This window comes from Beta vulgaris, chromosome 9 (genome assembly GCF_026745355.1).
Source record: "Beta vulgaris subsp. vulgaris cultivar EL10 chromosome 9, EL10.2, whole genome shotgun sequence".
NCBI lineage: Eukaryota > Viridiplantae > Streptophyta > Magnoliopsida > Caryophyllales > Amaranthaceae > Beta > Beta vulgaris.
In genome coordinates, this window is record NC_079210.1 from 48,150,240 (window position 1) to 48,165,945 (window position 15,706).

Genomic DNA, 15,706 nt, shown 5'->3' on the forward strand with positions numbered 1-15,706 from the left:
CTGATTTTACTAGTACAAGGTGCCGGTTCAGTAGGATCTCTTCATCTTACCAACTTAAAAAAAGTTTCCAATAAAGGAATTGACCTTGATCTTGACTTCGTCATTAATAACGATTTTTTACACATGAAGTTATGACCTAATTCCTCCATATTGCTTTGGTCGATGAAACTTCATTATAGATCTGAGGAGTAGTACTGTTTACTTATCTTTAAGCACACTCAAAATATCGAATTAGGGTAACAGGAATTCTGTGCCCATCATGACCTCTTACTGAGTCTCATGACTGTTGAGCTGCATGAATCATGACTATGAATTATTGAGTCACCCATTCACTCTGCAACCATGATTAAGATACTTAAACCCATGGCATAACAATAATGAATGAAGAGATAAGTAAATGATGAATCCCAATTAATGAATGTTTTTTTTTCTCTTTTGAAGGAATGAATGGTTTTTATTTTGAAAGGTTAGATTAGCTCATACGTATAGTTAATGACCGTATCATTTTCTATTTTCAATTTATGAAAAACGAAATAAAAGGTAGTTGGGGATCCCAATCCATGAAGAAGGGGATCCCGATCCATAAAAAAACTTCCAAAGAGTGAAAATTGGAGATTTATACCATAAGCAAATATCCACACAAACACCTCAAATATGGGGTTGATGAGAATCGAACTCCCTACTATGAGATTGGGAGATGGGAGTTCCAACCATTGGACTCCCACATGATTCTCGCGTGCACAGTGCATGATACTAGCGACGAAAAGGTTGCCTTACTATTAACTGCATTCTTATTTAGTAGTTATAGTACTAGTAATTCAGTCTATACAATAGATGTAGCAATACAAACTGACAATCAATCTGAGTAGCAACCTTCTCCTCGAATTTACTAAAATTTATACAGTGGCAAGCATACACAAGCTCTCAGCCTAGAAACTAACCAATATATGTACGAGATCAGTTTAAGCATACACTGATTCTCAAAGAAGAGTGTCAAGATATTCGCTAATTGTGGTGTACTTAAGGCGAGGGTATAGCATAGTGCCTTCCACACCACCAGATGACTCGACGTCAAAGTATGTCTGATCCCCCTTCACAAATGCCGAGTATATGAAGACAAGCGCCATATTGTCTGGATATTGAGTTTCTGCAGCACAAATAGGACAACTCTTAGTACAACTTATAGAGCATATCTGCATATGGCATAAACTTATACTTAACGCGTCCCCTTTCCTCCTGAAGCATACAGCAAAACCCCGATAAGAGAACTGAGTTTAAAGTTAAACCTACAGGTGGGTTCCTAAGGGTGTGAATATCGCTGAGTCTTGAGCATAGTTTTGCAGTGAGTCTCTGATAGTGTTGGGAAAGACTTGGCGATAATCATGAAACAAAAAGGAGATAGTCTTGGGGTGGGTTTTGATAACCAAGAATGCACTCAAGATTATTATACGCAACACTTTCTTGAAATCAATCCTTTATCAAATGTGGCCTATTAATTGGACAGTGATGTATCTTATTACGTATTTGTTTCTCTAGTTTATCTATAAATGGAACCTACGATTTGTCAAGTTAGGAGAGAGTCTATAGCTGGTACGCTACCTTTGATCCTGGCAAGAAGCTCTTCTTCTGAAACATAAACTTTCTCCAATTCTTTTCCGATCTTACTTTCCCAAACATTGACCAGTTCGTTCAAGGAGTAAATATTTCCTTCTGGTCTCAAATACATCGCCTTATTCAAGGTACGTGGGTCATCCAGTGCGCTGATTGTAAAGGCAGCAACATCAACCTCTTTCACAAACACGCCTGTAATGTGAAGAAAGCAAACAGAACTCAAACAAATAAAGCATTCCTCAATTAAGCTAACTATCTCGTGCAGTAAATGGAAAAACTGAAGGAGCTGAATTGCAAATCAACAGGATGATAAGTTTTATAGATCCCGTACATCACTTTCTACTTGCAGGCATTTTCCTCATCTTGGATTTAAACGTAAAGCAAAAATCATATTAAAGTTAATGGAGGAGCAAGAACTGGGCATATAGCCTAATAATTCTAATGCTGAGTGTAGTAGTTCCATGCTAGTCTTTGTGTAAGTAATATAGTCTATTTCATTACTACGTAATATCTATGTTCCATGGACTCTTCATTTTACCTCAAGTATCCGAGTCAGGTTTTTAACACTCAAATACAGTATAGACACTTCCACACTTTGAATTAGGCCTAGATCATTACATAAAATAGTCAAGACAGACACTTGGAGTCTTGGACACGTACATGTCTTCAACATGAGTATTTGAGTACGTAGGTGTAACATAGTTTAATAGCAGTATAACAAACTACTTTAGCTATATCAAAAAGAAATGCAGTTCAACAGACCTTTAACATTTCCATCCCCAAATATTGTAACTTTATCCCTCGGAGGAGCTTTTAGCCCAGGTTGAACAAGAGAAGGGAGCAAATAACTCATGAAGAAGTTGCAACAGACGTATGTATGTGGAATCTCTTCAGCTTCCACTAGCCGCCTGATTTCAGCTTTTCTCGAATAGAAGCTGTGGTCCATGCCAGATACTTGCACCTTGTCTGGATCTAATCCGAATTCTGAAGGAATAAATCTCTGTATTACAAGTTACAACATCACATAGTTACAACATCACATATAGAAGCATAATCTAGCATCAAGAATGGAAACAAATACTACCTCCGTTTCAAAATAAGTGCAACATTTCCCTAAAATGGAAATGTCATAATAAGTGCTACCAAGCTTGTTTTGGAAATGTCATAATAAGTATATAGATTAGACTTTCTATCTATCTTAGCTAGGATGATCCTAATAAGTAATAACTAGCTGCTTTTTTCCCTTCTGCATTCCACTTATGTTGCAACTAGCAAGTAATTACTTCTACTAGGAGAACTTCGATAGCTATTCACGTAAAACTGAATATACATCTAGGCTTTGTTTGGTTGAAGGAAAACATTTACAATGGAAGATGATTTTTTGTGAAAAAACATTTTCTAAGGGAATACACAATATAAATTAGTTTTCTTTATGTTTGTCGTTATCGAAAAAGTTAGGAAGAACAAGAAGAAAATGAAAACTGAGAGGAGAGGAAGGATGGGAGAAAGAAAGATGAAAGTAATAGAGGAAAATATGGCAATGCTACCCTTAGAAAGAAAAAAATTCTTATTTTTGCCAATTTTTCCGAAAAATGTTTTTTTCTTAACCAAACACAAAGAGGCCTATAATTAGTTGGGAATAAAATTCAATAACCTCAAACCTTCTTTTATTGCTAACAAGTAACAACCCTTTATTATCAAATAAAGTGTATAAACTGGCATGAACTTTCATTGAGCTCTAACCATCACAAATTATTATTCACAAATCCCAACAAGTTATGATCAATGATCAATTAATCCATGCTTCCACTAACAATCAATTATCCAACCACAACAAGTCCAAATAACCACTCAAAAATAGAACAAAACCATCAAAAATGAGAACAAAACAAATCTAATTGATCATAAACAAACACTACAAATAGCACGCGTTCACTTCTCTAATACTCCCACATACTATTCTATATAGTTGTAAAACTTTGACTTTCACACCTGACTTTACACACTTCGACGGTTCAACCAATAATGTTTTTCAATAACTAATTAGTAAAAATTACAAAAAAAGTTATTTTTACCAAGATATACATATGAAATAAATCCAACATTTTATGGAAATATTTACTTTTATATATTAGTAAAATAATAACGCTAATATGATTATGTGAATAGTGTAAAAGTCAAATAACTAACTAAAAAACGCGGGTGTACAAACTACTAAGGCTATATCTTTTGAACAAAACTGAATTTATCTAAACTGAACTAAACTTAATTTGTATGAACTGGTCTGAACCTAATTTGTCTCAACTGAATTAAATGAAAATTATGAGAGGAAATTAACTGAACTGAATTTTCATTAATTCAGTCCAAAACAACAAGAGCCTTATGGTATTTCTTCCATAATTTCTTGTTATCTTCTAACGTGTGTTGCCATGATTCCACCAAAAATACAATACCAAATGAAGATAACAAAAACCTATGTAGCATGAATACTTCTTTTGGGTCACGTACTCGTACCCATACCTGTACCTGTGCCCAATCCCGTACCTGTGCCAAAATTCCCTATGGGTACGCGTACACATTCCTAAAATTTCAATGTCGTTTTCAGTCCCCATACCCGAATCTGTACCCGTAACTGTCTCGGTGCAACCTAGACAAAAACAATCCTTAAGCTTACAATATATTGATACTATACTGTATGAGTAAAATATTAAAGATACCTTGATACAACCAGCAAGCTTGATAGCACGAACTAAACTCTTCTGGGCAAGAACTTGCTTTGATGGAATAGCACAAATCACAACATCCACTTGTTTCAATGCTTTAACCAAACTTTCTTCATCTTCCAAACAACCCTTCATTCCAAAAAAAAAAAAAAAAAAAAAAAAACCCATAAAATTCTAAGAAATACCCAAAAAAAAAAAAGGAAGAGGGTACCCAAAAAATAAAGGACATACCTTAAGAATAAGGGCACCAGCATCTGAGAGAGACTGAAGTTTGTGAGATTTAAGAGGGTCAGAAGATGTAATTTCTCTTACAAGAGCAAATGTAGGGTGAGACTCATCAATGCTTGCTTTTGCGATGTGGTACCCTAAATTCCCGGTTGCGCCGATTATTAAAACTCGACTTTTGTTCATTTTCCGGTAATCGGAGATATGGTAGTTGCTAGTTGATACTCTTGTTTTTTTGCTCACCTGTTTTCTTTTATTCTTTACTTGTATGTTTTATGTTTTGGGAATATAGCACTTTCCCTAAATCGGCACCACGCTTGTCTTTGAAAGTGTACGTGATTGAGTTGTAGTGGATTAATGGTTAAGATTGAGGTGTTGTGAATGATAGTCACAGGTTCGAATTCTCACTTTTTTTTTTTTTTTTGTACTGCCTTCGTGGCTTATATGAATCCAAAAAAAAACTTTTTCCTAAATTGGTTTGGTTTGGTTTGGTTTGGGGTGTGTCATGTGTGAAAGCCTTGGTAACCAACTGTTTGAGTCCAAAAAAGACTCAAACACTCACATTGGTACCATTATAACCTGGTATTGGTATCACATTGTTATCAGGATTGGTACCAAGCAACCTTACTTTGGTATCAAAATTTTCGGACAATGTACCAATCTAACCTAGCATTGGTACCAAACAACACGCGAGTGAAATTTCCAAAGCTTAAAATGACCAAATTGCCCCTGTTTGAGTCTCCTAAAAGACTCAAACGGTTGGTTGCCTAGACAAACTCGTCATGTGTGTAGGTTGTAGCACTTTAGTGGAGGCGAACTTTTTGTTGTGAAAGATTGAAAGTACACTTACTCCTTCCGTTTCAAAATATAAAGTATTCACACTTTACGAAAATTTTCTTTTTTCAAAAATATCTCTTATAATATGATAGCAAAAATTATAAAAATTATATTATTGGATTCATTTTGAAAAATACTTAAGGATGGGAGTTAGCTCAAGTGGGTAAAGCGCTCCTCCTTAGCCCCTGAAATCGGGGGATTCGATCCTTATCCCCAGCATTATGCTGGGGTATTTCCTTAATATGCTATGCATGCCTTACCAATCAATATATTGGTGTTTCCTGACTTAGTTTCCTAATAAAAAAAAATCTTGAAACTATATTGGACAAAAAGTTATTGCAACAAAAATAAACTATATTGAATAAAAATGTAGTATTTCACTAAAACGATATAAGTGAGGTAGAGTTGCCATAACTTAGACATTAAAAGTTATTGATTTCCTCCTTGCCATAACTTAGACATTAAAAGTTATTGATTTCCTCCTTACTCTAGCTTGATTTCATTTACTTCCTCCGTAACATAAAGAATGCATCAATTGAATATTTTATACCTCACAAATAATACCCAATTGTTACATTCTTTCTGTTAGGAAGTCCGTATTTCTTTGTCATAAACAGAATAGACCCTTATTTTTCACTTGGGCAGGAGTTTCATCAAACACAATGCTTTTCAATATGGTAATAGAATAGATTTGATACAATAAAAGTAGCACTGCACTGGTATACATATAAAAGAATAAGCCTCTTTGTATTACCCAGCTCCCACAGCAAAAAATTGCTCTTGCACCCAGCCCCTAACACAACTAGCCAGATCTGAGATCAAACCCAAAAAAACACCACAAAACTTCTTCAACCTAAAACCTCGTGCTTCGACTAATCCTAGGATTGATACCAGTTACTTCCCCACCATAACTAGCATTTGGTTTCCTAATATCTCGCACTTGCCCTTTACGACGATTGACTGCCTTATCATGCTTCATCTACACAATTTTGAAAAGAGCTTATATAAGAAAATAGGGCAACAAATTCACAAAAGAGCTTAAGATCATCAGAAAGATGCACTTCTTGCGAAGTTCTAATCGTTACCTTGTACTTTGTCCTTGGATTTTTATTCTGTTTCTTACGATTACGAGTGAGCCCTCTATTTTTCTCCATCTAGTATGTAAAAAAACAATATCAGAACAGTTCATCTGAATGTATATGCCAAAGTGTTAAAGAGGACAAAGTAGAGTTTTCTAGTTACCTGAGTGGTGATATGACGTTTTCCATCAACAGTGATCTCTGGTTCAAATTGGATTTCTGGGGTTCTGTACAAAACAGAACATATCAGTATATCACAGTTAAAAAAGAAACATATATCCTCCGCTGATCTGCCCTCTTCTAATCTATACACTTTTACTTTGGCACTATTCACTAACTCTAACCATTATTTGTGATTAAAAGTTCGATACATCTCAATATATATTTGCATGATATAAACTTTACAAATTTTATTGATAATTGAAGTTATCAATGGTCAAAGTTATGCGTTGTCAAACTTGAAAGTCAACTGCTCCTACCTTACCAGGATTGAAATCAATAAACCCAGAGATCTCAGTCACCTATGTTTTTATTGGATAATTTCACACTATGACTAAATTCCAACCGATCCATGACCCAAGCTCGGTTAGATTATGAAAATTCTAAGAAATTTTTGGTCCAAAAAAAACATATCAAGTGTCCATACCCGAACTTGAGGTAAATGGCAATAGTAGCAAACAAGCTCCATGAATTAGCAGCACAATTCGCCAAGAATAAAAGAGCATGAAATGTAGGAAACTCGGTGATTTACCTTGAATACATCTGTGCCTTCATTTTAAGCTTAGCTTCACGTTGACCTTTTATTAGATTGTAGTAGTCATCTTCAGATCCGTTGTCTTCATCATTATTTCCAGCATCAGCTTCATGGTCACCAAAACTCTCAGGCTTGTTCTCAAGTTGGGTATCATCATCATCATCTTTTGACTTGATTCCGGCTCTAGCCAGAACCCGAAGCTCGTGTTTCCACCTCCTCTCTCCTAGATCATCTCTTTCCGGCAGGTCATCATCACCAGAAATACCCTTCGAAAGTTGCAAAAGAATAACAGCATGATCAGACTACAGGCATTAACCATAACAGGAAAAGGTCAGACCTTCCTAATGAAGACATAATGACTAACTTAAGTAGCTAAAATGGACAATTCTCATTCGCAATCTGCAGTTAGAAATATCAAGCTTTTTCTTTAATCAAGGAAAAGCCACAATCAACACCACTTCGAGGTACTCCAACGTCAACTGACAAAAAACGGGCCTAAACCTAAATCATAAAACTGTCACTAACAAGAGAAGACACCCCTCGTCCGTTACAATAGGCTGGAATGATGATGGATTAATAAACTGGCCATGGATCCGATATTCATGACCAACAATCAAAATTTCCTGTCGCATTATGAAAACCCAATATACTTTCCACTCTATCAATGCTCTTAGGCATGTTGCGTCAATGGTCAAGTATCGATGGGACCAGCGGCGGATCCAACGTGGGTTTTAGTGGGTTCAACTGAAGCACAATAATCTGAAAACAAGAAAAAAAGAACTGGAAAAAGAGAAACGGAAGTAACTAGTAATTACAATATAAAGATTCCAAGCGACATGATAGAAGATGATTTAACTTGGCCTGGAAGTTTTTGACTTTTGCCAACTACATAAAGCCTCTATCCTCTTGGATGACGTGGGTTCAAACCCTAGTAGGGTTTTAGTGGGTTCAACTGAAGCACAAAAATCTGAAAACAAAAGAAAAAGAACTGGAAAAGAGAAACAAAAGTAATTACGCAATAAAAAGATTCCACGCGACATAATAGAAGATGATTTAACTTGGCCTGGTAGTTTTGCCAGATACAATTCCTCTTGGATGACGCGGGTTCAAACCCTAGTAGAGAAGCTTTTCGTTTCCTCTATTTTCACTTCCTTTTTCTTTCTTTTCTTTAGAGTACTAAGTTATTTTTTAACTGGTACTCCTCTCTTTTCTGATTTTTTTCCCCTTTGCTTTCAATTTTAAGTCTCTTTTTCCACTTTCTAAATATCTAATACTACCCTTGTTTCACTATAATTGTTATATTTGTATTTTGTCATCATTCACATACACTATTTTGACCGTCGTTTGTGAAATATATGTACAGAAACTATAGTCATATAGATTCTTCATAGTCATTAATCCTGTAACTTTGTACCTTATAATGCTTAAAGAGTGTTAAACATTGCTCATAGCTTCAAATGTCAGATGCTTATCATCTATTCAGAGTGCTAATATCTAAAGATTTTAAATTGTCATAACTTTGACAGGACAATTAGACTCTTATATGATAGGTAGAACTAATTATAATTTCTCTTGATTGATAGTTATTAGTACAACTTGAACCAATAAATTAAAAAAAATATCGATTTATAATCGTCATTTTTTTGAACAACTCCAAACCCACATGGGTCAATTCCTAGATCCTGCAATGAATGGGAGATATGCCATAGGTCCACTTTTCTCAAGCATTATTTCAGCAGACAAGGCAAGCTTAGAATCCTATGGCCACCAGAACTGCCAAACATATGCTTCCTGTATCTATTGGAAATATCAAAGTACAACAGTATGCTACAAAATCCAAGCACACAGCAATCGACATAATATAATACTGAGATAAGGAGGAAAAGGAGCCAGAAGAAAAAGGAATCAATGTACCTTCACCATCTTTTTCTTCCCGGGAACAATCTGGGAGAGTTTACTGGAAAGAGTTGAGGTACTTCTAATGCCACGAGTGGTCACCTCCAAATCCATGGCATCATCGTCAAAATCATCAGTTGTTTCAAGCTTTCTGTTAATTTTATCAGCCATTATATAACAAAAGCTTGATCAAAAAACAAGGTACACCGTACATCTAACTTGACAAATAAAAGGTGTCACTAGCTTGCAAAACAGAATATACCCAGCAAGCTTTGTAAGTTTCTGCTTCTTGCCGTTGACGTTTTCTGGTGCAGCAAAACCAGCTTTCTGCTTCAATTTTTCCTCAAGTGCTGCTCTGTATTGTAACATCTTCACACTCTCTGAGCTCACTGGCTGATCCTACCATATGATAGTTTCACATCAGTATCCTTGGCTTGTGGAAGAAAAGATACAGGCACACTCAAAGGCACATAATACACCACCAAAACCAACAGGAGAAAAGTAATCTACCTGGTGTCTGTCCATTTTTCGCTTTTTCACATTAACCTCCACAGACTGCATTTTAACTGGTTCAGCTACCTCCCTTAACTGCAGGTAAAGTATAAATCTAGAGCTCAAACTTGGAAAAGAAGAAACCAACCATACTAAAAGAAGCAGGTTTGAGACAATGATCACCTTGGATGGTTCTTGTTTCTCAGCTGATGACCCAAGCTCGTTAAGTTTTAAAATAAGATCAGAAGATAACCCACACTCTTTCCCGACTGACTTATTAGCGGTTGCAATATCACTTTTTTCAACCAAAACATCCTCAAATCCATCTGGGATGAGCCCATCAAGTTCCTTCACCTAAAGGAGACCAAGACAATGATACAATCATAAGACATTCAAACATTAACGTGGATCAAACTAAAGAGCGCTATATATAGAAGACAAAGATGGGATGTAGAGTATTAAAAATTTCAAGAATATCCCGTCACAAAAGAAAACATTGTGCTGCAACTCTAGGCAGATATCAAACAACTCTAGCCTCTAATTTTGAGTTCCTACACGTAATATTGCGGAAAAGAGAGGGAAATAATGGAGTAATACACTGGTATAACATGAACTAAAATAATAAATATGAAGAATGAAACATACTTCACATAATAGAACTGTGGAGAACTAAGATACCAATAGAAAAAGTAACAAGAGTGAGAAATAAACACAAGACTGAACCTCAAAATCAGATATGCTGAAGATGTGAAACCTCAACAGCTTAAAGCTACAGATATTGCACAAGCACACAGCACATGGAAGGACGAAAGACAAGAAAATAAGCCAGCTAGCTTAACAAATCATTATGCACTTTTCTCGAATTCTAGAGAGATGCAAAACTGTTATATTAGTAAATATAAAAAACCTTGTCCAACAAGCTCTTGATCTCCACAAGACGAGATATAACAGGATGGCTACGAATTGGCTGCCCTTCAGATTTCAGAAGGAGATAAAAAGTGATAGCTTGGCAATAAGCGAGCAGCAAGAGTTGTTTCACCTCTAGATAATGCATTCCTTCTTTCTTAGTATTCACCCCCTTTCTGACCTGAAAGGGCAACAAAGTACAGTTAGAGCATGCTGAATGACACGTTTGAATCATTGAAAGGACAGTCAGTATAAGGCTGGTCCTCAACTACACGCTAGTGAAATCATATGCTAGAAAATACCCATGGTTGTTAAAATGAGTAAATACTATAGCAGAACCTTACGAACGACCAATCCGTTTATACTGCTTAAGTACCAAGTGCACTACATGCCATCTGACTTGGACAAATCTTACAAGTAAGTAGCATAATGCATCACGGATTAAACAAATAGGATCATTATATAATTGAATATCTAATGAGAAATATACCTTAGAAAGAAGGGGATTAACATCAGTCTCAAGCTGCTTGGAGGCATCATTGAGCTCAGCTAACAGTCCAACTAATTCTGGAGCAGAACTACAGCAGAAAATAGTGCAACCATAATAATGTCAGCAAAGTGAGTCATTCGAAAGCATAGAAAGATATGACACCTTTTATGATTCCAATAAAGCAGAAAAGGCTACCATTAATATAAGGTTAAGAACCTGAGAAATAGCCCTACCATAATCTCATAGTACCACAAACAGAGATTATTGATGTACTCTATACCACAATACATTATACATACAAAGTCTGAAGATCTCAGGAATTAGTATTTTGTAGACCGTTGGACTTGCCCAATATCAATATGCATATATTTCAACAGAAAGCACAAGTGTAACACACTTAGCATACTTTCTTATGAGTCACCCCCATACCATCTTATCTCTCAGAATCATGAGGTCATGATCTTGACAGCTTATCATGCATCACCCAAACTAGAAATCATAAAACTTCACATATCTATATGTGATTTATGTACTCTATACATAATAATCTTTCCCTCATAAAGCCAAAGGTTCAACAAACCTGCCTCAAGCAATGAAGACAACTTTGATAGTATTTAATTATAGCTCCAAATATTAAATATCAAGTATACTATGAGCACCCAGAATGTCCATGCAAGCACTATCTTAAGGACAGATGCCTCACAACTATTAGTTTATTCAAGTGGGAAAAATGAATACAAAACTTTGGAAATGCAATGATGATAATTCTCCCGGCATTTTAATGAAATTCTATCAAAAAAAATAATAGCTTACAAAGAGGGGTAACAGGAAATAAGATGCTTACCTGTATACAACATCCATTTGCTCATCCCTTGACAATGCACTTAAATCTTTCTTCACTTCTTCATACATTGGCACAGCATCAACTTCAGCTTCTTTATCACTGGAAGATTTTGATTTAGGCCTCCCCCCTTTGACCATCATTTCCTATTACCATCAATAGTATGAATCATGAACCAAAAAATACCAAAACAAAATACAATACCCAAATCCACTATTCCAGATTCTCCAACATCAAACATCAAAGAAGGGATCACACTTCACAGCTTCAGCTTTTGCGCATTGGTTGCGGTAACAAAATGCAATTGGAAATTTAAAAAAGGAATGATATAAGAATTAAAATTTTAGATAGAAGTATAGATTTTATAGGCCTATAACTAATAAATTCACCTCCATAGTCGGCTCATCATCACTGTCATCCTGCTCATCAATGAGTCCAAAATCCTCAGCCCTCAAAGATTCTGCTCTTTCCTTCAGCAATTTTATCACCTCTTCCTCTTCCTCTGCAGGGGAATCCTCACCACTTGATTGTAACTATGAGATAAGATCACACACATCATCAATAAGTTACGTAAACTTCTCTTGGAAGTATTAATTCCAACTCTACATAGGGATTTTTCAATTATATCACATCACTTTGTACTTCTTCTAGCAATTTCCACAGCTCTTTTATCTATTTATACAATAAGCAATGAACCACGATTCGATATTACAACAGTTAATTAATATATTACCTCATAATCTACATTATCTCCACCGTGGTAACCGCTCTTTCTTCTAGACCAGAGCTTATCTTTCTTCTCATCCTCTTCAGCATCATCATCCTCTTCCTCCTCAATACCACCAGTCTTCTCCCTTAAATATTTCTGCTGCCTTACAACTGCGAATAATCCAGCATACAGTGATCAGTCACATATGACACCAAACATGAATAGGTGACACACGTCTACAATGGTTAGTAGTACAAGAATGCATCCAAAAAAGCACATTCCTTAGGTCAGCCATATATTGCATGATATATCATGTCACTACGTCAGACCAAGTACACGTTGATGGAGGTATAGACACATAATGAAGCACCACTAGCACATGATGATCACACATTCAAATCTCGAAATTTTCAAGTAATAACTATCATATACCCAATTTCCATCAAGACAAGGTAGCATGTCCTGGAAGATGTTCACAACTTCCTGAAACACAAATTAAGCTTCTAAGCCTCTTGGGCAAAATGTCTATGACTACTAGTGTTCGCAATGATTTTAATACGTGCAAGATTTATGTGGAAGAACCCTGACCATCTGCATAATCAACAGATAACATTTCTTCAACAAAACCTGTTCCTGAAGCGTACAAATAATGAGAAACAGTAGAAGAGGCACTTGGGGATTCTCTCATGATATCGAAACTAAACTGATATAGCAAACTCCAATTTGCAAAAGGATGACAATATTTCATCCTAAATTAGAGCTTTTCGTCAAAAATTTCTGTGATCCATTTCAGTGAGAGGGAATGTATACCCTTGAAATAGCATAGCAACAAACAATCAAATAAAACAATGTCAAACTATATCTTACTTTTCGCAGCAAGGCCTTTGAGGTTGCTATCATCGTCATCGTCCTCATCATCATCCTCATCTTCCTCATCATCCTCATCTTCCTCATCATCCTCATCCTCATCCTCATCCTCATCCTCATTTAAACCCTAGAAAAAGATAAATTTGGAAGATAAATTCAAGTAAGACTCAACATAATTGATGCTAATATGCAGCAACTTATCTATCTTTCAACATTCTAGCTTAACAAATTACCATTGACTACATAAACAGCAATAACAGAACAACTAACAATTATATAATAAAGTTCATTATTTTGGAAAAAAATTACAAATTACCAAAACACATCATTTTTCTGATTAAACCAAACACAAACGTGAGAAACCAACCTCATAATTAAAGACAGACAACTCCTCATCATCGTCTTCAGAATCAACATTATCAGCATTTATATCCAAAGGAATTATATCTCTTTTCTTATGAACTGCAAAATTTCACACCCACAAAAAAAAAAATTAACCCACTTTCTCAAATTAAAATTTAAATAAAAGGGCATTAATCAATTGCATAAAAGAATACAAAATCAGAATAAGTTTTAAGAAATTTACAGGCATCAATTTCATCGTCGGGAGTAATAAAGTCTGCATCTTTCTTATGCAACTTAATTTTCTTTGAATTCTGAGGACCTTTTATCTGATTCTTCCCACGCTTCCCCATTTACTGAAGAAATTTCCAAAAAAAATAGAAATTTACTTTAAATCCCTGAAAAATTTAAGACAAATTACAAGCAAAATAATTGAAGAAATATTATGTTGGAGTAAACTACTATAACTTGATAAATTTGCGTGACTCACTTTGGAGAAAAAAAAAAGGTTGGATTTTGTGTGTCGTCTTTGAGTTGAGTTTGATGCGGCGAAATAGAACACAGGGGTTTTAGGGGGGCGGCAAACATATACTACGGCGGAGGGGTTTTGTGATTCGTAAAGAGTGAATTGTAGAGACAAACTATAATTAACTCAACTAAAAATAAGTTCAAAAGAACGAGACCTTATCAGTTTGAAGTCAAAATCGTCTAAAGCTTTGTTTTTTTGAAAGATTTTTCACTTTGATTTAGCTCTTTTAATTATTCTTATAGTTTTACTTTAATTTAGTTTAGTTTAACTCGGCTTATTATTTCCCTCAAAAAAAAAATAAACTCAGCTCACTCTAGTTCCATTTAGTTATGTTTAGGCCAATAGAACATGGTCTAATAGAAGTAAGTTTTGGCCTTTTACGTGAAGAGAACCTAGTCATAACAGTTGTTACTTATTAGTAAAATCAATGTTGGTGATTGTTTGGTCGATGTATGATGAATGAGACTTTTTAGAAAATGTAATGTGGATTAATTGTTTTGTTGACAAAAAAGTATGAAATTAGAAGTAGAGTTTTATAGGAATTTTCACTTCCCAATACATGTATGAATTGACTTACCTAGTTCCCTTTGGTAAGTGGAAATTTTCATAGAAAGTTGCTAACTACAGAGTTTTGAGAAATTCTGATAAATTTTCATTATGGGATTTAGGTGTTGTTTGGTTGGAAGTTATTTCCCTTGGAAATACAAATTCCTAGGAAATACATTATGGGTTTTGGGTTTGGTTGGAGGGAAATGGGAGAAGCATAGGAAATACAAATTCCAAGGGAAATAGAATTTCCCATGAAACATGGGAAATAACTCACCAAGGCCCCCTTTGTGAGTAATTTCCTAGGAAATGCAATTTCTTATGGTGTCAACCAAACAATATTGTCTAATTCTTAGGAAATTAACAAGGGAAAGTATTTCCCATAAAATAAAAATTTCCATGGGAAATTACTTCATATGTGAACCAAACGAGGCCTTAATTTAAGTCAATTTGAAACCCACGTGAACTTCTACTTTATATGTGAACCAAACTATAACTTGGCCTAAAGGCACTTTGAGGTTTAATTTCCTTATTATCCTCCTCTCAACTCTTACCGTATATATCTAAATGTTTTTTTTTTCATTTATTAATAATTTCAAGTTTATGATACCATCTAGTAACTCAAAGCCTACTAAACTCCGACTAATTTGAGTTCAAGTTAGCACGCACAATCCAATTATAAGGGCAAAGCTCTCCCTGCAAGTATTTGTTGCATTGCTATTGCTCGAATTGGAGACCTTTGCTTAAAAGTGCACTCTATTTACTAACGGACTAAAACACTTGTTGATCGATTCCATCACTTTGATCATCGTACTTCTTACATGTAGTATGATCATAACTTAATTACACAATTATTATC

The 15,706-nt window shown here is 35.2% G+C and overlaps 2 protein-coding genes across 4 annotated transcripts; both read right to left on the reverse strand.

Moving 5' to 3' along the window:
- Positions 1-768: 768 nt before the first annotated feature.
- On the reverse strand, positions 769-4,860 carry LOC104904333 (probable pinoresinol-lariciresinol reductase 3). Its single transcript, XM_010692553.4, has 5 exons — positions 4,566-4,860; positions 4,329-4,463; positions 2,374-2,611; positions 1,600-1,803; positions 769-1,147 (listed from the first exon to the last, which is right to left on the reverse strand). Exons 1-5 carry the CDS (start codon positions 4,743-4,745, stop codon positions 981-983), a joined length of 924 nt encoding a protein of 307 aa, XP_010690855.1. The 5' UTR covers positions 4,746-4,860; the 3' UTR covers positions 769-980.
- A 1,184-nt stretch (positions 4,861-6,044) lies between these two features.
- On the reverse strand, positions 6,045-14,414 carry LOC104904334 (protein THALLO). Of its 3 annotated transcripts, none has more exons than XM_019251997.2 (17): positions 14,263-14,414; positions 14,017-14,128; positions 13,798-13,892; positions 13,431-13,557; positions 12,588-12,733; positions 12,244-12,387; positions 11,858-12,000; positions 11,014-11,101; positions 10,525-10,704; positions 9,801-9,971; positions 9,636-9,713; positions 9,388-9,518; positions 9,144-9,276; positions 7,227-7,495; positions 6,639-6,702; positions 6,482-6,550; positions 6,045-6,375 (listed from the first exon to the last, which is right to left on the reverse strand). In XM_019251997.2, exons 2-17 carry the CDS (start codon positions 14,123-14,125, stop codon positions 6,250-6,252), a joined length of 2,073 nt encoding a protein of 690 aa, XP_019107542.1. In that variant the 5' UTR covers positions 14,126-14,128; positions 14,263-14,414; the 3' UTR covers positions 6,045-6,249. The 3 variants fall into 3 exon arrangements, with proteins under 3 accessions (XP_019107542.1, XP_010690857.1, XP_010690856.1); XM_010692555.3 differs by having other exon boundaries at positions 9,388-9,524; XM_010692554.4 differs by having other exon boundaries at positions 9,388-9,524; positions 14,017-14,170; positions 14,263-14,401.
- Positions 14,415-15,706: the final 1,292 nt, after the last annotated feature.

Excerpts from the sequence above, each read along its gene's own strand:
- LOC104904333 (XM_010692553.4), bottom strand. The coding sequence starts at position 4,745 with ATGAACAAAAGTCGAGTTTTAATAATCGGCGCAACCGGGAATTTAGGG. Across the intron at positions 4,464-4,565 it reads CTGGTGCCCTTATTCTTAAG|GGTTGTTTGGAAGATGAAGA; the intron begins GTATGTCCTTTA and ends TTTGGAATGAAG. Across the intron at positions 1,148-1,599 it reads GCTTCTTGCCAGGATCAAAG|AAACTCAATATCCAGACAAT; the intron begins GTAGCGTACCAG and ends TTTGTGCTGCAG.
- LOC104904334 (XM_010692555.3), bottom strand. The coding sequence starts at position 14,125 with ATGGGGAAGCGTGGGAAGAATCAGATAAAAGGTCCTCAGAATTCAAAG. Across the intron at positions 12,388-12,587 it reads GAGATAATGTAGATTATGAG|TTACAATCAAGTGGTGAGGA; the intron begins GTAATATATTAA and ends CTTATCTCATAG. Across the intron at positions 9,972-10,524 it reads TCAAGAGCTTGTTGGACAAG|GTGAAGGAACTTGATGGGCT; the intron begins GTTTTTTATATT and ends GGTCTCCTTTAG.